Source organism: Petaurus breviceps, unplaced genomic scaffold (assembly GCF_028583685.1).
Source record: "Petaurus breviceps papuanus isolate PSGF00001 unplaced genomic scaffold, PetGlider_PUasm1.0 101, whole genome shotgun sequence".
Classification (NCBI taxonomy): Eukaryota; Metazoa; Chordata; class Mammalia; order Diprotodontia; family Petauridae; genus Petaurus; species Petaurus breviceps.
The window spans coordinates 3,360,467-3,383,204 of NW_027185575.1; the positions used below are offsets into that span (position 1 = coordinate 3,360,467).

The 22,738-nt window shown below is 42.4% G+C and overlaps 1 protein-coding gene across 1 annotated transcript in view; it reads left to right on the forward strand.

Moving 5' to 3' along the window:
* Positions 1 to 998: 998 nt before the first annotated feature.
* Positions 999 to 22,738, forward strand: part of LOC138157907 (transmembrane protein 132C-like) — a 612,402-nt gene continuing 590,662 nt past the window's right edge. Inside the window, exon 1 of the mRNA XM_069083711.1 lies at positions 999 to 1,134. Coding sequence (XP_068939812.1) covers positions 1,050 to 1,134 — 85 coding nt within the window. The 5' untranslated portion in view covers positions 999 to 1,049. The remainder of the gene's footprint in view (positions 1,135 to 22,738) is intronic.

Here is a 22,738-nt window from a genome sequence, read left to right on the forward strand (position 1 = left end):
GTCCCTCTGAATGGGATTAATGGTATGGTAAAGTCAGTTTGTTCTCTTTCCAAATATAGGGCCACCCTTCCCTATCCTTTCCCAAGAGCTCCTCCAGACAGAACCTCCCTCAGATGAGGTCTCTGCTAGGATTTCTTGAGCCACTCTCCTTTCTGATCACACTATTTCGTTCTTTCCTCTATTGTCTCTCCTTCCCCACAGTCTCCTCTGTCCTCGTCTTCCCTCCCCTCTCCCCTCTTCTCGCCAGACCTTTTTTCCCCTCTTCCCCCTTCCTCTGTCTCCTTCTTTTCCCCCTCGCCTTCAAGGCGTTTTCACTTCACGTTATTCCTCTCCCTTCCCCTCCCCATCTCCCTCCTCCCCTCAGATACCTCCTCTAACTCGGCCTCCCTTCTTCTCTGACCAGGCACTGCGAGTCTAGGAGGAGAGCAGAGAAAGGGAAGGGAGGGGAGGAAAGAGGTAGGGGCAGTGACTGAATAGGAGGCGGGGGCGGAGGCGGAGGCGGAGGCAGAGGCAGAGGCGGGGCTGGGGGAGGCAGAGTCGGAGGCAACCTCAGCCTAGGATGCGGAGAGAGAAAAGTTCTCAGACCCTGAGCAGGAGCCTGAGCTAGACGGGAGAGCGCAGGAAGAAGAGAAGGGAGAGAAGGAGGCGGAGAGAGCAGGCACCGCTGCGGGCCCGCGGGCTTGGGCAGTGGACAGCGGGCACCGGGCACCGGGCATCGGCTGCAGCGGACAGCTACGGAGAAGGTGGTTGGGGCTCCCTGGGAGCTCCTGGCACGGCGTGCTAGGGGACAGACTGCGCTCAGGGCGCCCAGCTCCAGGCGGCCGGCGGGCCATGTCGCGGAGCCCAGCCAGGCACTGAGGGTGCCCGCCTGGCACCCCCCGGAGGGGCACACAGCTACGATGCAGCGCCCGGATAGGGCTGCGGGCCGGGGTAGCGCCCGTAGGAGAGAGGCTGCGGCAGCTGCGAGAAGAGTGTGAACCCTTGATAACCAAAGCCCCAGCGGGATCGAAGCCAGAGCCGGAGCCGGGGCCACAGCCTTTGCCTTCACCATGGGCACCGAGGGGGCGGCCCCCGGGCCTGGCGGGCAGCTGTGCGGGGCGCTCAGCCTGGTGCTCGGAGCGCTGCTATACAAAGGTAAGCCGGCCACCTGTGCCTCCGGGCCCCCGCAGTGCCTTTTTGTCCCCTCTTTCCTGGGGACCCTACAGCTCCAGTCCAGAGGGCTGACCTGGAGTAATGAGATCCTTGGAGGCAGCTTAGGAGGGAATGGAGAGCACGGGAGGGGAGGGGAGGGGAGGGGAAACTTACTTCTCTTCTCTTGAAGTCCATGAGTTTGATGGATAGGTGAGCTGCCCAAAGCCGCAGCCCTAGCTCCTCTGAACCCCACAGCCTACCTCTCGTTCGAGGGGCCCCAGCGCACACTTTGAACAGGTGATCTCCAAGCGTCTTTTTCAGGGACTTGAGGGGCCAGAGAAGAGCATCTGCAGGTGGCGAGGTTTGGAGGCAGACAGGGAAGATAAGGGTTGGCAATTAGAAGAAAAAGTTAGACAACCCCCCTCCCCATTACTACCACCAACCATCAGGACACACAAGCATACAGAAAAGCGAATAAACACACACACACGCAGACACACACACACATACACACCCTTGGGGTTTTCTTCAGGCCCTGGTTGGCATCTCTCCCCTTTGGGCTGTCCGAATGACGTAAGGGGGATTTACTCGGAAAAAAGACTGTCCATTGTTGATGGGACTACTCTCCCGCTAGCATTCTCTGCCAGTCTGCAGCTCCTGTGCCCCTCTGCATCCCAGAGAGAAAGCATTCCTCCCTCTGGTCCCCTCTAGGAATCAAGTCAGGGTAGCTGATTTAGTGGGAGGAGGAGGCAAAGGAAGGAGGGAGACAGAAAGGGGAGAAATGAGGTGACCCCAGTAGAAGGGGGAAAAAAAAAACTGCCCCTCCTGGTCCCACGTGGGTAGAGAGAGAGAGAACATATTCCTGACTGAGAAGTTGGGATGTGCTGACCTGAAAGAGAAAATCGTGGGATAGCTTCCCATAGGGCATCAAGGGTAGGGGACGAAAAATTGGGTATATTCATTATGCGGTGAGGGTATGGGTGAGTGATGAGGTCTTAACTTGAAAAGCTACTGAGAATTGAGGGAGGGGTGTCTGGTATTGGACAGCGATCTTAGACATTCCAGGAGTTACTTGTAGAGGAATGCCAGGGCAGAGGAAGAGGAAGATGAGAGAGGAAGGATGCTGAGCTCTTACAGAGCTGGGTGATGTTGATATTGAGGAGGATTAGAGAGAAACAGAAGAGACATTGGAAACAACCGGGCATTGTCAAGAGTAGGGCTCATCATTGGCCAGGGTGTGCTGGAGAGAAGACGGCATCGGTGCCAAGGACAGCCAAGACCAGCAGCAGCTGTCGGGAGCCTCAGAGGGAGGGTCATTGAGAATAAAAGGGTAAAATATGAGTTTCCTGCCCAGTGCAGTGTTTGTGAGCCCAGGGCTTTGCAATTCCATTCTGGGTGCATGAAAAGGGAGCCAGTTAGCTCAAGTTATCAACCAAGGTGTTTTACAAGCCTCCTATTTTGCTCTCTCCCTGGGAGATGTCTTTTTTGCTCTAGCTCCTGGGTACTGGCCATAGTCCTTCAGAGCCGAAGTCCAACTAGATGAAAATCACTTGCTCTCTCCTGCCTCTTTCCCCCCAAAGCTTTTTAAGTTTAGGCTGGAAGTGGATTGGTAGTGACATGTTGCCAATTGATGTTAAAAAGTTGCATTTGCTTTTCAAAAGTCGTTATTTGCAGTGTGAAATTCCAGGAAAATCCACATTTGGTGGGGCTATAGGCTCAGACATACTGTTGTGCTAGACTTCTCTTACTCAGTTACAGCTGAAAGAAAATACATTCTGGTTCCAATACTGTTGATTCTAACCCCTTGTATTCAGTTAGAAGAACCAGTTTTTTTGAGTTCCAGGGAACTGCACTTTGCCCAGGGGAAAAATCCTTTCCCCCCTCTTTTGGGGGGCTTCCAGAAAGAAGAGTCTTGAACCAGGAGTTAGGATACTTGGATGCTGGTCCTGAAGCCACCAGCTGTGTGACCCTAGGCAATTAATTTCCCTGACCCACAGTGTTCTTTTTAAAAATTGATCTTTCCTCTACATATTCCACAGGTCCATTGGGAAGATAAAGTAAGAGAGGAGAGAGAGAATGACTGCCCAAGTTAGGATGCCAGAGAAATAAAGGCTTTTGTAATGCAGAATATGGATCATCACAAAATCTGTTTTTATGCTTTATACTCCCTGGTCTATTATGGGGACCAAATGACATAATGAATCAAGAGGGGGCATTGCAATGTCTTTATAAATGCCTTTATAAAGGACTTTTATAGATGCAAAATGGAAGAATCATTGGTTTGCTTATTTGTTTTTTTATTCTGTAGAATTTTGACTTGTTGGAACACTCTTGGTCTGATCATATTTGCAGAGTCAGACAAAATCTACATCCTTTGCCATAGGCTCAGGAGAATGGGTGGGCACTTTAGGGGGCAGCATAATGTTAAAGCTAGCTAAATAGCATAGCCATGCCCTAAGAGAAGTGCACTCTATAGCTTACTTTCTAGTCTGTGTCCAATGCCTTTATAATGATGGCAAAGAGAGTTTCTTTCTTTTTCTTTTTTTTAAGGGTCTGGAAATAGGAAGGGGAAGGTAAGCTCATAAGGGTGGGGAAGAGGGTGGAAAATAACCATTTCCTAACTGAATCTAAGGTATCTTATGGAAAGTGAAAGTTTTTAGACATTTGTCCTGTTTTGTTCTCCCTTTAAAAGAACAGCTCTTTCCTTCCAAGAATGAAGTGCATATCTCTGGAATCCTTGAAACCGCTGTATCAATTTTTAATACCAATTGTGTGTTTATTTTTGACTGCGGATCTGGAGACTTTGCTGCACGTCACTGCTTGAAATAGACTTAATTGTTATACAGAGGATCCAGAAATAGGAAGGCCATTTCAAGTAGTGGATTTTTCTTGAACCTTATGATATGGGAATAAGTAGGGTAGACCTGGTCACTCTGGATGAGGAGTCAATAGTTTGTTTTCTCTGATCTGAATTTGGGGAAGGGGCCATAATGGATTTCAGATGCATCCCAGGTCTGGAAAGTTTAGGTCAGAGGTCAGAGAATCACAAGATCATAGATTTAGATCTGGAAGTGGACTTAACAGTCATCTAGTTGATACCTTCATTTTACAAATGGGGAAGCTGAGACCCAGAGAAATGAAATGATTTGCCCTAGGTCACACAGATAAAATTAGGATTTGAATCTCTAGGTTATAGATCATAGATAAAGGGCTGGAAGACACTGTAGAGTTCACCTAGAGCATCTCCCTCATCCAGATGAGGAAACTAAGGCCAAGAGAAATGAAGTAATTTGCCAAAGGTCACGCAAGTAATGAGTGAATTTCGGTAACCAAGAATCAAAACCAGGCCCATTGGTTCCAAATCCAGTTTTCTTTCCACTGTGCCCTTTTGAGTGTTGGAATGCTGATAACCACTGCTGAGCACATCGCTAAAGCCTCTGGGAAAGTCAGAAGAAAACAGCGGGGGTGTTAAGCAGGTAGTAAGGATAAGCAGCTCCCTGCAGCAAGGCACTGGGCAGGTGGGAGGAGACTGGCTAACACCCGCCCACTCCCCAAGCCTTGATGCCAAAGAATGAGAACCCCTGCTGCCTGTGATAGAAAATACCATTTTTCTCAAGGAGTGATCCCATGCTGGGTTCCAGATTCCAGAGCAGACTTTGAAATACATAAGCTTCTCAGTTCTTCTGAGGTGTGCTACCCAGTCAGTCAATTATCCAGACCCCTGGCTCCAACCCATTCTCTGGGGCATCTCACCACTCATTGGCAGCTCTGCTGAGTGCAGTCGGAGTTGGGGAAAGGGGACACTCACATGAATTGATTTTGTTCTTAGCAGTCCTGGGTAAAGGAGATTAAAATTCTTGTTTAAGCCAAGGATTTGGGATTATCTGTGGATTTCATTTATCTGTGCTCTCTCTCCATCCCCCATGACACTAACAATTGAGAGTTGACTTTAAAAGACACTTTCTTTGATGGTTATAGGCAAACCTCACTAATGTGGACTGATTAGGAGAGAAGCCAGAAGCTGGTTAGACTTAATGGGGTATATGACTTATAGGGTATTTTTTTTTAATGCTCTGTAGTTTTATTACTCTCAAGTATATACTGTACAGATAAGGCAAAACCATAGAAATTAGCTATCAAAGTAGTGTTTAGCAGAGATTCTTTGGACATGCATCAATGCCTAATAGGAATAGCTTTTACTTAAATAGCTTGCAGATAGCTGATTTAAGTTGTATATATGTCAGTGAGTACATTTAAGGTGTTTGAATACAGTGCATTCCATTAAGTAGACTACAATTCCCCTGCCCTCCAGAGCCATGGACAGGAGGTTTTTTTGTTCCTACTCAGTTGCTAAGAAATGATTCTTTCACTTGATTTCACAAGACAGCTAGGTGGCGCACTTGATAGAGCTCTGGGCCTGGAGTGAGGAGGATTTGAGTGTAAATTTGACTTCAGACACTTACTAGCTGGGTGACCCTGGGCAAGTCATTTAACTTCTGCCTGCCTCCGTTTCCTCATCTGCAAGAAAATAGTGCCTATTCCGCTGTTTTTTAATTCATTCAATCCTTTACTCAGGCCAAACCTCAACCCCTGGAGGTCTTGTCATTTCTGAGGTCCTGTCAAGTTGTCTTAGGAAAACAACTCCTTTTCCCACATTATTTTTGCTTCTCTACATTCATTTCATGGTGATTTTCTGTCTGTTTGTGGAGAAAATCAGGAGAGCCTGGAAATTTCTGACCTACTCTTCTGCCAACCCACAATGCCTAATCAATGCCTAATTCAGGGGTTGGAAACCTGTGGTCTTGAGGCGACATGTGGCCCTCTGGGTCCTCAAGTGGGGATCTAACTTTGGATTCAAAGGGCCAAACTTGAGGACTCATTGGGCCACATGCAGTCTTGAGATTGCAGGTTCCCCACCACTGGAGTCATTCTCCCAGGGTTGTTGCGAGAATGACATGAGATAATATTTGTAAAGTACTTTGCTATTCTTAAAGTGTTTTGTAAATACTAGTTATTGTCATTATTAATTCATCTGTTTACTGGATGGATGGATGGATGGATGGATGGATGGATAGAGAGAGATGGATGGATGGATAGATAGATGGATAAATAGAACATAAAGAAAGAGTGATGGAAAAAATGAATCTCCCTCTCTTCCTTGTAAGAGGTAGGTGATTATGGGTATGGAATATTACAAATACTATTGGTTGATCATAGGATCATAGATTCACAGTCATAAGGGACCTTAGAAGCCTTTTATTCTAGCTCTCCCCACCCCCATGCGCAGTTTGTATATAGATGACTTCCCACCATCAGAGAGGCAGTAAATGGGTTAATTAATTTTTCAGAACTGTCTTTTGTTCCTCTTTTTTATTATTTGTTACAAATGAAGGGTCTGGAGGAAGGCATATTCAGAAATGAAGGTGATATAACAGCAAAAATCTATTCAAGGAAATTTAAAACAACCAAACTAAATTTTTGACAGTTAATACAAAGGTACACCTTAGCTCCCCAAAGGATCAGATGGAACGAACATTTCTAAACACTGGGCTCCAGATCCCTCCCTCTCAAGTTTTTAAGACTGCATATTTCTGTCCATCGCCATGCATGCCTGTTCTTTTTCAGTAATAAATAAACTCTCAAGTGCATAGTTGAAGGGGAGGGGAAGGAAGAGGAGAGGAAAAGTAGAGGGGAGGGAGGAGGAAACACTTCTCTCTCCCCTACTCCCCTTACATCTTCATCTCCCTCCCCCCAAAAAAGAGAAGTCATACTTGTTGCAGGTGATTGGGAGACTTCAGACAAAAGAGAGACTTGAGAGAAGTTCATGACTTATCTATAGAAAATGGTGTGACTAATCCCTCTCCCTCAGGATAGTCCATGTGCCAAGGCATCTTGAACTCTCAGGAGAGACAGCCAATAAGGCACGAGAGACCATGGAGGAAAAAAATGCCACAACAAAATCGAGCAAAGACTGGAATAGAAATTACTCAACACCCCAAGGGAAGGTCCAGTCTAAGTGTTAGTTAAAGAAATGGGCAAATGTTATGAAGAAGATTAGCAAATGAGAAATGCCAGAGTAGTCCTGAGGCCTTCTTGGGGCACTAAACCAAAGAATTGACATCTCATGCTTTAAAAAAGGGTTTAATCTTAATTCCCTTTTGCCTGGTTTCACAATGTTTTTGGTCTTGCCTCTAACTCCCCCTATCTCTCATTAGGTTCTTAGAAGGCTGAGAGACTTTAAAAGCAGTTATTCCATCCCTCCTTGGTGAAAATGTTGCCCAAGTTTATATATTTAGTATTTCTAATCTTTCATCCTGAATCAGTCCCTCTGGCCCTTAATTATAATGTTTGCTTTTCTCAGTGCTTCCATGCTCTCTCTGTGGACTGGAGGAGATGTATAAACAGGAATATAACACTAACCAATGTTGTGCCTCGTGGTTGGTTAATGTAATTCTCTGGAATGAGTTTTGTAGCAATAAAGGATTCTTGTATTCTCAAAATAAACTCAGTGACTTATCATGGCAGGAGGGAGATAAGGAGGTAGGGCACTGAGCAGAAAGGGAGAAAAAAGTAAGAGGAGGAAAAGAGAGGGAGGGAGGGAGAGAGACAGGTTTAGGTAGAGAAGGATGGAGGGAGGGAGAGGAAGAAGGGGAGAGAGAGAAAGAGGGAGGAGAAGGGAGGCAGAGGAAGGGGAGAGGGAGAGAGGCAGAGAAGGAGGAAGGGAGGAAAAAAGAGAGGAAAGAGATAGGGGAAGGAGAGAAAGGAGAGGGGAAAGGGAGGAGATAAAGGAAAGGGAGAAAAGGGGAAGGAAAGGGAAGAGGGAGTCAGGTAGGGAAAAATGGAGGGAAGAAAAGGAAGAAGAGAGCAGAGAGAGAGAGAAAGAGGAGAGGAAAAGGTCATGTAAAGGGGAGGGAGAGACAAAAAAAGAGAGAGAAGGATGAGATGAAGAGAAGGGCAGCAGAGAGTGATTGTATTGACTTTGAGGTTCATTTTTAGGTTGGCTTCAAGTAAATTTTTAAAAATCACTGATCCCATAAAGGCTGTAATACTGGAAATATATGCTTTTGTCCCCAACTGAATCAGAAGCATTGCCTAGGAAGTCTTGCAACCCCATTCCCTCTGTTCTTATAGGACTTTTGACTAGTGACAGGAAGGGGACAACAGAGTGATGTAGGAAATTAGCTAGATTTGTTATCAGAGACCCAGTATTATAATCAAATCCCAGTATTGTTTCTGTGTGACCTTGGGTAAGTAACTCAACCACTCTGGATCTCAGTTCTGTCTTCTGTAAAATGATGAAGTTGGTCCCAATGACCTCGAAGGTACCTTTCAGGTCTAATGTCTAGGATTTTACCCCTCTTAAGTTTATTGCCAAGTCGCCATGTATGAATGCCCCAAATATCTCTGAAAAATTGGGAGTTGGTTTCTGCTCCACTGGCCTGTGTGATGTAGTAAGAACATGCCCATTATTCCTCAAGTTAGGTGGGGGCAGAAAAAGGATGCTTTCTGGCTTATGTGATAAGAGCCTGTGGAAGACCTGTGAGCAGATTCATCCATCTCCAAACACAGAAGGTGATGCTGTTATATTTTTCCCAGGATTGCAAAACTGGAAAGTGCGTCCTTTTCATATGGGGATCCTCAAGAGGCTTTTGATTCCTCTCTGCACTTAGAGCTCTCTCCATCATTCAGACTTTATGTCCCCCCAAACACCCATCTCTACTCAGCTCTGCCCGACAGTTGCTGTATAAATTTGACCAGTTAATTTATTAATTGGCAAGTCATGCCCTGTCCTTGCAAAGGAACCAGATGTGCCAGAATCTTATTATGACCCAGGAGCTTCCATCTGACAATTGCTGAGTCTCACAGGAGGAACAATGAGAGAATGCAAGGAATAGGGAAGTAACCAGACTCTTACCTCAACAAACTACCTCACCCATCAACCTCACCTTTCTGCTTTCTTGATGTATCAACTCCAAGCTGTCTTGTCTGCTCAATAATTATTTCTCTCCACACTGATCATATCACATCTGGAGTATCGTGTTCATTTCTGGATGCTGTAGTATAGCAGCGGCAGCAGCAGCAGTAGTAGTAGTAGTAGTGGTAGTAGTAGTGGTAGTAGTAGTAGTAGTAGTGGTAGTAATAGTGATAGTGGTAGTAGTAGTAGTGGTAGTGGTAGTAGTGGTAGTGGTAGTAGTGGTAGTGGTGGTAGTCATGGTAGTAGTAATGGTAGTGGTAGTAGTGGTGGTGGTAGTAGCAGTGGTAGTGGTAGTAGTAGTAGTGGTAGTGGTAGTTAGTAGTGATAGTGGTAGTAATAGTGGTAGTGGTAGTAGTGGTAGTGGTAGTAGTGGTGGTGGTGGTAGTGGTAGTAGTAGTGTTAGTGGTAGTAGTGGTAGTGGTAGTAGTGGTAGTGGTGGTGGTGGTGGTAGTGGTAGCATCAACTGACATTTATATAGCACTGACTTTGTACCAGGCACTATGTGCAAAGCACTTTAGAATTATTATCTCATTTGACCCTCTCAACAATGGTGGACATAGGTGTATATATTATTTCCATTTTACAGATGAGGAAATGGAGGAAGACTTCTGTCTCAGTTAAATGACTTTCCAAGTGCCACAATGCTCATAAATGTCTGACATAAGATTTGAACTCAGGTCAGAACTCCAAGTTTGGCCCAATCTATTGTGCCACATAATCCGGACACAGCGTACATAGGTGGTCAGCTAGTACGTGGAAAGGCCATGAGTCTGCCATATGAGAGTCAGTTGAAGGAATTGGGGAAGTTTATATTGCAAATAAGAAAATTGATGGGGAAGATGGGATATGATAGCATTCTTCAAGAATCGGAAGGGCTACCAAGAAGAGAGATCAGACTTGTTCTGTTTGGCTTCAGGAGGCACAACTATGGATAATAATCAGTGGGAAATGATCCTAAAGTCATGGAATCAGGAGCTGGGAAAAACCTCAGAGGCTATGGAGCCTGACCTCTTTTGTTTCATCAATTAGCAAAGGAAGCGGCAGGGATGTTAAGGGACTTGGCCAAGGGGACACAGGCACTAATTTTTAGAGATGGGATGTTAGGAACCTGTGATTTTGAATCCAGGTTGTCTGGCTAAACAGATAGGTTGGTGTGAACGAGAGTTTTGGACTTGGAATCAGGAAAAAGCTGAGATGAAATCCCACCTCAGACAAGAGGATACTGGGAGGTCACTTAACCTGCCTCAGCCTTAGAGTCCTCATCTGTTAAATGAGGATAAGAATCATAGTCACCTAATGGAATCCTGTGGATCAAATGACTCGATAAATGGAGAGCACCTGGCCATTCTTAAATTTCCATATAAATGTCCTGTTTTTGTTGTTGTTGTTTGTGTGTGTGGGGGGGGGAGGGGGGGGATTAGAGATTTTTTTTCTTGAGCAGAATGGGATGCCTCCTGAGGGGGCTGGGCATGATATAGAGAATAGCATGCTCAACTTGGAGTCAGGAAAACTTGGTTTCAAATCCTGCCACTGACACTAGCTAAACCTCTATTTGTTCATCTGTAAAATGGGGAGCCAAGGTTGGCTTCAGTGGCCTCTGAAGTATCTTCTGGATCTTTGGATCCCTTATCAGAGGCCTCCTAGAAGAGGCTGGGCCACAGCAGGTCTGTTTTCTTAGAGTTTGGATTATCTTCACATATGGGTCCCACTCTGTGGTCCCTTCCAAGATAAAAATCCTGTGATTGTGTAATTGATCAACTCCTTTGACGTGTATTTATTGACTGCCTACTTTGTGTAACAGTCTTTGTTATCCTTACCTTCTTGGTCTGACCTAGAACATCAGACTGTCTTTCGGAGCTGCTCAGAGGTGAACTTTATGGTTTTGAGCTTGAGGTTCTCTAGACCTAGGAGGCCCCATTGTATCAGGACCCTAGGGCCACATTAAGTGTTCTCTTTGTAGCATCCTTATTTATGAGGTAAGGAGACCTTGAGGGAACAACCAGCTTTGGAAATAATTCTGCTCAGCTCTATTTATGTCTCTCTCATTTGCTAAGTGGAAATGTTCTCTCTTCATCTATTTGTTTAAATCTTTTAGGTCAGCACATGGCCCCAGGTCACCATTCTCCTCCCCTTTCTTTCCTCTTTTCAACTGTAAGTAGTGAACTGACCCAGAAATGCACCTCTTCTCATTTTCCTGAAAATTCAAACAGTATTCATCTATTGTGCTTATGTCCTATTAATAAAATGCTTTTCTGGTGGTAAAGATCTCAGTCTTACACTCGCACTTATTTAGCAGTGACTTTTCCATTTTGTGGAGCATGCTTTGGTTGACAATCCTTTGCCCTTACACCCATCACATGTCAATGGAATAAAGGCATTTATTTGGAGGTCAGTAATTTGGAGCTACCTCTCTAGATCCCTTCCCACCTTCTTCCTTCCCTCCTTCCCCATTTATTTGGTAGGAATGATACTAGCCTAGAGTTGACTTTTTCATGCCCCACAGAGTTTGGTGCAACCTTGACATTTTAGCAGTTACGTTTGCAAAGTCAAGAACATCTCCTAGTTCCGCCAGTTTCTAGCTGTGTGACCTTCATCAAAGTCACTGTCTCTGAGCCTCAGTTTCCTCATTTGTAAAATGGAGGGATTGGAACTTGCAGCTGGACTAGATATTTTTTTTTCCCTTTTCTTTCTTTTTTGGAGATAGGGTTAAGCAACTTGCCCAGGGTCACACAACTTGTAAGTGTCTGAAGCTGGATTTGAACTCAGTTCCTCTTTATTCCAGGGCCAGTACACTATCCGCTGTACCACCTAGCTGCCCCTGGATTAGATCATCTTTTTTGTCATTTTGTTTTCTGTTTTTTGAATGGGGGAAGGCAAGGTAATTGGGGTTAAGTGACTTGCCCAAGGTCACACAGCTAGTGAGTGTGTCAAGTGTCTCAGGCCAGATTTGAACTCAGGTCCCCCTGACTCCAGGGCCAGTACACTATCCACTGTGCCACCTAACTGTGCCTGGATTAACTAATCTTGACAGTGCACTCCAGGTCAACTGTATCATTCTATAATCTCTTCTGTCTCCGGTCTACTTCAGTTGAAATTACCTTAGTGAGTAGAAACTCACTCAGTATGTAATAATAATGAGAAGTAATAATCACTCATATTTATATAACACTTTAAGGTTTGAAAAGCACATTGCACAATATGTCATTTGATCCTAACAATCTTCTGAGACTTGTGCCATTTTACAGATGAAGAAATTGAGGGAAACAGAGATGAAGTGACTTGTCACACTGCTAATAAGTGGTCCAAGGCAGAAATAAAACTCGGGTCTTCCTAATACTGTGTCCATTACTTTATCCGTGGACCCACTTAGCTGTCACTTTACTCCAGGAATTTAAGTTCCTTTATGGTAGGCACTAACTTTGGTATTTTATCCCCAGTGCCTGGCTCAGCAGCTGGGAAATAGTGGGCAATAAATAAATGCCGGTCGATCAATTAATTGATTGATCATCCCTTGCCTGAACTATTGCAGTAGCTTTCTAATTTGTCTCCTGGTGTCTAAGTGCTTCCCTTTCTAATCCATCTTTCACAGAGCCTCCTAATTGATATTCCTAAAACACATATCTAACAACATCATTCATTCCTTCTACCCATAAATCTTCAGTGGCTCCCTATTGCTTTTGGGAGGAAACATAAAATCCTTAGTCTGATATTCAGAGCTTTCCACAATCTGGGTCCTTCCTCCCTGTCCGGCACTTGTCACATTACTGCCTTTCAAGCACTCTCTATTCCAGTCAGACTAAGTCTCCTATATGTGACATTCCAATAGGTTGGCTCAGTGGATGGAACATGGGTCATGGGAGTCTAGAAGACCTGAGTTCAAATCCTGCCTTAGATACTTACTAGTTATGTAACCCTAGGCAAGTCATTTAACCTTTATCTTCTTCAAATTCTTCACGTGCAAAGTAAGGATGATAATAGCACCTACATCCCAGGGTGATGATGAAGATCAAATGAGATAATATTTGTAATATGTTTGCAAAACTTATAGTAAAAATAATATCTATTATTATTGAAAGCTAGGTGGCAGCTAGGTGTTTTGAGTGCTAGACCTGGAGTTAGGAATACCTGAGTCCAAATCCAACCTCAGACGCATAATAACTATGTGACCCGAAACAAGTCACTAAAACCTCTGTCTGCCTCAGTTTCCTCATTTGTAAAATGGGGTGAATGGTAGCACTTACTTCCCAGGTTTATTGTGAGAAAAAATGAGGTAAAGCACTGGGCAAACCTTAAAATGCTTTATAAATGATAGCTTGTTTTAATTACATTTTGTTGTTATATCACATTATATCATATCATGTGACATTATATTGTATTGCATTGTATCATATAACGTTACATATAATATGGTATGGTTTGATATAATATATTTTTATAACAGTAAAAAAAGAATTGATTTTGAAGTCATGGGACCTGAATTCAAATACTGTCTCTGCCCCTTGATATCTGTGTGGCCTCAAGTATGTAACATTCTATATTTGTCATAGTTTCTTCATCTGTAAAATGGGGGAATTGGACAAAATGGTTCCCAAGGTCCTTTCTAGCTCTGGATCTAGAATTCTATTAATTTCTTTATGTGTACTTTGTATTCACTGACTTCTCTATCACCTCACACACTCCCACCCCCACCCCCAGGAGAATGTGAGCTTTGGTTTTACCTTTATATCTTAGCCCCTAGCTGGTACCTTGCACAGGGTAGGAGATGAAGAAATAAATGCTTGTTAAACTGAACTGAAGCCATTCTTATCGCTTGAACAGTTGTGTGTGTGTGTGTGTGTGTGTGTGTGTGTGTGTGAGGGTTGGGGTTTTTTCCCCCAAAATGCCTTAATCTCTCATTTCTGAAGCACACAGATAGCAGAAAGCTCGACACTGTCTGTTTCACATCACGCTGCCAGAAACATTTCTCCAGTTACTGTTTGAGCTTTCTTATAAAAGCCCAAGAGAAGACAAAGGCTTCTATGGCCCATAGTATAATATGAAAGTGGGAGATGAGAAGTTGGTTGAATTTAAACAGATCTGCAAAATACTCTCTTTTCAGAAACTATCATTTTGTTCCTATGGGAACTCTATCCATCAATGCAAATACAACCTATCTAGAATAGTTTACAGACTGCTCCCACTCCCACTGTTGATAAATCCTCCAGAGGGGAGATTTGAACCCAGGCTTCCCTAATTTCAAGCCTAATGCCCTGTCTATTATGTCATGTTGCCTCTATAGGTGATGAGTAGATATACTTTCAAACATACAGAGCAGGAGAATTTTAAGCCTTAACAGCTTAATCATTAAGCCTTTATAGCTTAAAATGACATGAAGCCTTTTGAGATGCCACGTATGTAAGCAATTATCTATATAGCCATAAACAACAAAGGCAAGTATTGCCTATGGACAATGGAAATTCAATTTACTTGTTAAATTTCATATATTTTTCATTTGTTGTTTTGCCTTGAGCTCTAAATTCTTTACCTGAGATTGTTGGTCCAACCAAACAATCCATCAACAAGTGTTTCTTAATTTTTTACTATGTTCTAGGCACCTACCTCCCAGAGTTGTATTGAGGATCAAATGAGATAACAATCGCAAAGTGCTTAGAACAGTTCATGGCACACAGTAGGCACTTAATAAATGTTCATTTTCTTCCTCTTAATATTTATTTGTACATCGTCTTGTATATTCCTATATAGCAACTGTCATTGTTGGTCAATTGTTTCAGTCCTGTTTGACTCTTCATAATCTCATTTGGGGTTTTCTTGGTAGAGATACTGGAGTGGTTGTCATTTCCTTCTCTGGCTCATTTTATAGATGAGGAAGCTGAGACCAACAAGGTTAAGTGACTTGTTCAAGGTCACACAGCTAGTTAGAGTCTGAGACCAGATTTGAACTCAGGAAGATGAGTCTTCCTAACTCCAGACTTAACACTCTACCCACCATGGTACCATCTAGATGCCCCAAATAGCAAGTAGATCCTAAAAACTAAACAAATGAATGAATGAGAACATGACATATATTAAAAGGAGCAACATTTAATGATCCTGGGCAGGTAAGGGGGAATCAGATTGTGAAGGATGGGTAAAGCCAAACAGCAGAGCTTATATATCAGCCTAAAGGCACTGGGAGCCATTGGAGGCTTTTGAGCCGAGGAATAACATGAACAGATAGATTTGGTAGCTGTGTAGAGGATATCCTGGAAAGGATGGAGATTTGAAGCAGGAAGACCAATTAGGAAGTGATTGAAATAGTCTAGGCAAGAAGTTGTGAAGGGCTGAATGAGGGTGATGGCTGTGTCAGCGGAGAGGAGCGAATGAACGTGAGAAACATTACAATGGCCACACATAGACTCTCTTGCAAATTCAGTACTGAGGGGGACCTTCAAAGTCATCATATCCAACTCCTTTATTTTATATAGGTGGAAGAAATGAGCCCCAGAGGAAAAGGGATTTGCAGAAGATCCATCCATTAGACTGGAGATTGTGTTGAGCCTTTCTTTGTGTGCCCAACACTTAGCACACTGCCTGGCATGTAGAATTTGCTTACTGAATGCTGGGTGACATAGCAAAGACTTGAAGCATCAGTGCTATGAACCCCTGTCTAATACCTCCCAAGCCCTTTCCCGTCTGCCATGCTTCCTCTGCCTAATGTGACTGATTGAAATATTGGGCAGCGGGTGTGGAGGGAGCTCGATGAGTGAGAGTTCAGAGTTAAATATCACTTCTAGATTGCTAACCTGGGTGACTTCAAAATTGGTAATGCCCTTGACTTAGATGGAGGAGTTAGAAAAAGAGATGTCTTGGGGCTACAGAATACAAATCTTGTTTTGAGCATATTGAGGCCAAGGTGATAGCAAGAGCTTAAGTTGAAAAGGGCCAATAGGCAGTTGGGGATGAGGGTCATGTCAGGTCACTCAAAACAGAGAATGATAGACCTTCAGCCTTCATCTCTTTGAGACTCATTTTACTGTGCTCTCAAATGAAGATGAAGTGTCTTACACAAGGTTACACCTAGGGAGGTAGGCTGGAGCCAGCTCATACAGGGAATTGACTGTTAAATTTTCAGTGTAAGCGTTTGCACCTCAGAAATTGACAAAGCTTATACAGTGCCTGGTATAAGTATATACTTAAGTGCATAGTAGGCACTTAAATGTTGATTGATTGTTTTGTCAACTGTCTAGAGTCAAGAATGTGATGAAAAAAATGATCATGAAGATTGCATTTGAAAGTATGTCATTGGTATAGATATACACGCATACATATATGCATATATGTATATACACACACATAAACACATCACACACACATATATAAATATATAATATAATATATAAATATATAATATACATATATATGTATATTATATATAATATATATAAATACATGTGTCTATCTCTATATGTAAAGATATATAAATATATGTAAATAAATGTGTGTATGTATATATGTGTGTGTTTATATACATATATATATATATATATGTTTTTTTGAGAGCCATTTGTTAAATATTTTCCAGCACTCCCCTGGTTACACTATACCCTACTGAGCAGCAAAGTCAAGACTCCAACTTGGGGATTCTGATTCCAAACCCAATCCATCTTTCATTATAATGCTCACTTGTCCAGAGGCATAGGGTGGTAATGTTTTAGGTCATCTCCAGAGGAATGTTGCAATATAGGACATCTCTGCCTAAGAATGCAATAGTCTGGGGAAATTGAAGGTGGGGAGTGATAAGAACAATGGATTTGGAGGCAGAAGTCTGGGTTTGGATGACAGAATCAGGAATCAAAACATCTTAATAGACTAGATCATTGGCCTATTCTAGTTGAAATAAAGTTCAATAGTGATAAATGTCAAGCTTGATATGTGGGCTCAAAAAAAAAGTTTATCTGAAAAAAATAAGAAGATCTGGGAATTATAGTCGATTTCAACCTCTACATGAGTCAACAATGTTAATTGGCAGCCTGGAAAGTGGAAGAAATCTTAGACTGTGTTAAGAGAGAACACGATTAGAGGGTGACCAGATAGTCCCATTGTTCTCTGCTCATATCTTATGGTCTTGAGTTTGAAAGTTCCAATAGACAGTTGGTGATTAGAGTTATGTCAGACCTCTCAAAATATAGAATTATAGAATTCATAACTTAGAAGTCACCTAAGCTGATACTCTTCATTTTACAGCTGAGCAAAGTGAGGTTTAAGAAGGACACCACACATTAGGAAAGGGAGTAATCAGTTGGAAAGCATTCATTGAAGGAAACCAGTGTAGTGAAAGACTTTGAACCTATGTAACCTGGGGATTAGTTGAAAGATCTAAGGACATTTATACTCAGGAAGAAATGTTTTAGGCGGGTACATGATAGCAGTCTTCCAAGGAATGTCATTTAGATTAAGAAATAGACATATTTTACTTGGCTCCAGAGGACACAATTAGGAACTACTGTTAGAAGACACAAATGGGCATATTTAGGCTTTGCATTAAGAAAAACAAACAAACAACACCACCAAACCTTCCTAACAATGAGAGCCCATTCCAAAATGGAATGGACTGCCTTGGGAAGTAGTGGCTTCTCCATTCTTGGAGGTCTTCCAGTAAAGAGAATGATCACTTGTCTGGTGTGTTGTAGTAGGGGTTCTTGTTTAGGTAAGAGGAGGATTAGGTGGTCACTGAGGTCCCTTCTAACTCTGGGATTCTGTTCAAATCCCACCTCTGCTATTTGTTACTTATATGACCTTGAAGATGTCACTCCCCTTTTCTTAGTTCTTTTATTTGTAAAGAGAGGGAGTTTGATTGTTGTCCTTCATTCTTTTTTTTCTTTTTTTTTTTTTTTGCTTTGTGGAGGGGGGAGGGCAGGGCAATTGGGGTTAAGTGACTTGCCCAAGGTAACACGGCTAGTAAGCATCAAGTATCTGAGGCCAGATTTGAACTCAGGTCCTCCTGACTCCAGGGCTATGCTCTATTCACTGCGCCACCTAGCCACCCTGTCCTTCGTTCTTGAAGAGGACCAAAATGACATATTATGTTGGAATCAAGGTCCAATGTCCAACTCTGACTTGATCAGACTAATACAGGCTTCTACCACAGATCACGCAGAAATAGTCCACAGGAACTTTTGGAATGGAGACATCGTTAAATGTGTGCATCTCACATTGCTTTTGAGCAACTCTAATTCTGCTCTGCTCATGTAGCAGAGTGCCTTCTTTCTACCGGGCATGCCAAGTTGGGCGATCCTTTGGGTACACCTCACATGTTATGCAATAGATCCCAAAGTTCTTAGAGAAACCTCGAGGGTGTCCTTGTATCACTTCTTCTGACTTCCATGTGAGCACTTGCCTTATGTGAGTTCTCCATAAAACAGTCTTTTAGGCAAAGGTGCATTTGCTATTTGAACATTGTGGCCAGCCCATCAGAATTTTACTCTCTATAGTAGAGTTTAAATACTTGGCAGTTCAACTCGTGAAAGAATCTCAGCATCCAGTACCTTATCCTGGCAGGTGATCTGCAGAATCGTCCTAAGACAATTCAAATGGAAGTGACTCGGTTTCCAATTTGATTAATACCTCTTCTCTCTCAGGCTTTTCTTTGGAACCTCCCAGACGCTTAGCTAGCTCTGGCAATGCATGGGCCAACCTCATTATCAATGTGTACATCCCTTGAAAGTATACTGTCAAGGTATGTGAATTTATCCAAAGTATTCAAAGTTTCTCAATTTTCTGTAAACAGTGCTTCCACATATGGATGGTGAGGTACTGTCTTTTGGAGAACTTTTTTTTATTGTTCATTGTTAGGCCATAATTAGCACAAGCACCAGATAATTGAGCAACACTTTGCAGCATCTCTCCTTCAGAGGCTACATTGAGTTTTCATACAATCATCTGCAAACAAAGTTACCCACCAACTCTCCTTCCACTTTAGTCTTGGCTTGTAGTCTTTTCAAGTTAAATAATTTACCATCATGGGGTGGCTAGGTGGCTCAGTGAATAGAGCACCGGCCCTGGAGTCAGGAGGACCTGAGTTCAAATCCAGCCTCAGAGACTTAACACTTGTTAGCTATGTGACCTTGGGCAAGTCACTTAACCCCAATTTCCCTGCCTTCCACCCTCCAAAAGCAATAATTTACCATCAGTATGGTAACTAACTTTGATCATGTTCATTTTCACTGAAGACATTTCACAACATGCCTGAAAACATCATGCTAAAAAGTGAGGGAGTGAGCATGTGACTTTGCTTCACTCCACTGGTGACTGGGAAAGTACAAAAGCATTGACCATTATCCAGAATCCATGCAAGCATGCCATCATGAAAATTATGTACAATATTTATGAACTTCTCCAGGCAACCAAATGTTAACATAATTTTTCACAAATATCAAACAGACAGTTTCAAAGGTCTTGGTCAGATCAACTAACATTGTGTACAGACCTCTGTTCTGCTCCTGGCATTTCTCTTGGACTCAAACACCACATCATCCATTGGACTACATGACTTTTAAGGAGTCTTCCAGATCCCACGACATGATCCCAAGAAGTCAACTTACTTGTATAGAAACCATCACTATTAATATAAAAATGACCCATTCAAATTGCAGAAGAAATATAGAAATCAATACTACCAAAATATTTAGCTGTATCCCCAAAAAGAGTTGGAAAGGGAACAAGTAAATGAGACAGATTCTTCCACAGTCCCTCACTAGCAAGACATGATGGTGTTCAAACCTCAGATAAACAAATTGAGAGTTAGCATGGCATGAAGGTTTGACAAGTTTATACACATAGATGCCTTTGGGATAATTTGATTTTTTTCTTTAGTTGACTGAACAGGATAAAATGTCTTTCTCTTAGGATTTCAATGTTGTTGATGATAATGCTTTGGTTGTTGGATTTTTGTTGTTTTTGTCATTTGGAAGAGTTTGTATATGTTTTTTAAATGTATTTTAAAATATATCTAAAATATGTAGTACCTATCTTTATACACACACATATATATGTATGTATGTGTGTGTGTATCCTATACAAGGATGTGTTACTATACAAGGCCTCTTTCTCCTTGCCTATCCCTTAACACTGTGCCTGAACCATTGTGAGACACTAAGAAATTTTTAAGACAACAGAATGTCACTCTGACCCATCTTCAGGCATCTGTGACAATTTTTTTTTCTTCTCCAGTACTCAAGGGGCAGGATAGCACTCAGCTATTTGGCCCTGTTCTAAATCATTGACTGCTCATGGACTCATTGTCATGTGGCTTGATACTAATAAGGAATTGTCATCTCTGTAGCATGGCTCAGTAAATTCAGATTGGATGCCAATGGTGCAGTGGGAGACTGTGAGGCAGGATGTTTCGGGAAGCCTGGGTAATGGGGGCTCTGAGTGGAACCTTAGTCTCAAGGTTCTGACCACTGTGGCCCCGGTCCCTATTGTTCTAAAGTTTTGTTTGTTTGTTTTTTGTGATTTCCCTGAAAGCTTTTCTTAAGTGAGTTGTGTATCTCAACCCTACCCTCCTTGGAAATGAACCATCATTGCTGTGATTGATTTGTATTAAGAGGGCCAGGAAGGGATGCTACAGCAGAAAGTTCCATCTAACAAACCAAGCCTTTTTTCTCCTGCCAAATGGGTTTGGAATAAGTGCTCTTAATAGGAGATTGAAAGAACCACACTGATGATACTCTTCTAATTTCTCATTATCATATGAAGGTCATAGGATTATAGATCCAGAACAGGAAGAAACATCAAAAGTCTTGTAGTACAAATTTCCTCATTTTACAGATAATTTCCTAACTGAGGCCTGGAGGATGGATAAGTAACTTTAAATCATACAGAATCATGTATCTAGAGCTAGAAAGCACCTCAGGGGCCATCTAATCCAAACCCCCATTTTACAGATGAGGAAACTGAGACCCAGAGAGGAACGAAGAACCTCAGTTTTTTAGTCCTTTTAGTCATTGCCTTGCCCAAGGTCACATTAATAGTAGTCAGTCAGAGGCAGAATTTGAATCTAGGTCTTAGGGCTTGAGACCCAGTAGTATCATTTTAGTTTGTGTTAGAAAGTCAACTGTGTCCCAAAGACATCATAAAAAAGAGGAAAGGACCCACATGTATAAAATATTTATAGCAACTCTTTTTGTGGTGACAAAGAATTGGAAAGTGAGGGAATGCCCATCAATTGGGAATGGCTGAACAAGTTGTGAAATATGCATTAATGGAATATTATTGTGCTGTAAGAAATGATAAGCAGGTGGAATTCATAAAGACTTACATGAACAGATGCTGAGTGAAGTGAGCAGATCCAGGAGAACATTGTACACAGTAACAGCAACATTGTGCGATGATCAACTATGATAGACTTAGCTTTTCTCAGTAATACAGTGTTCTAAGATAATTCCAAAAGATTCATGATGGAAAACGTTGTCCACATCCAGAGAAAGAATTGGGAGTCAGAATGCAGATCAAAGTAGACTGTTTTCTCTTTTCTTTTCCTTTCTCATGGTTTTCCCCTTTTGTCCTGATTCTTCTTTCACAACATGACTAAAGTGGAAATATGCTTGATGTGATTGTACACATATAGCCTATATCAGATTACATGCAGTCTTGGGAGGGGGAGAGGAGAGGGAGGGAGAAAAAAATGGAACTTAAAATCTTATGAAAGTGAATGCTGAAAACTATCTTTACATGTAATTGGAAAAAATAAGATATTATAAAGAAAAAAAAAGATCAACTCTTGATGACATCAATCAAAAGAACTTGCAAAATAAGGGACAAAGCTCTAAACCCAGACCCCTTCATCTTTAATAAGGCAGAACTAAATGAATCTGACCAGCACTAAACAAAATGCTTTTCTTCTGCCTCCTTCCAGGTCTGCCTGAATTTCCCTCAACTTTAATTTTCCTTAATGTCTTCTTTGTGCGTGTGTGTGTGTGCGCGTGTGTGTCTGTGTCCCACCTGTAATTTCAACCATGTAAAGAAAACCTAGTGTGGAAACTCCCATTGCGTTCCTGTACTATTCCAGTAACTTATTGTCTTAGAGAATTTTCTGGGCATTGAGAGTTTAAGAAACTTGCCCAGGGAAACACAGCTAGTCTCTGTCAGAGGCCAGACTTGAAACCCCAGCACCCAGCCCCACCTCCCAACACACACATGCACACATATGCACATGTATGTGCATTGTACACACATATGCACACACCCATATGTACACATGTGCACACAAATACACGCATGTCAATTAAGGCCAAGAGGACTGAACATGGATTCAACTCTGGTTTCTGCCTTCTATTGATTTTGGGATCCAGGTCACGGTACTTCAACTCTCACAATCCAGTTCTTTTGGAGGAGAAATTAAAAGAAGTGATGAAAATATGCATTGGTAAAAGGGATTTCTTTATTGGGAGCTCTAGGGACTGTTGAAATCAATCACAGGTTTAGATCATTCTTCTCTCTCTCTCTCTCTCTCTCTCTCTTTCTCTCTCTCTCTCTCTTCTCTCCTCTTCTCTTCTCTTCTCTTCTCTTCTCTTCTCTTCTCTTCTCTTCTCTTCTCTCTCTCTCTCTCTCTCTCTCTCTCTCTCTCTCTCTCTCTGCTCTCTCTCTCCTCTC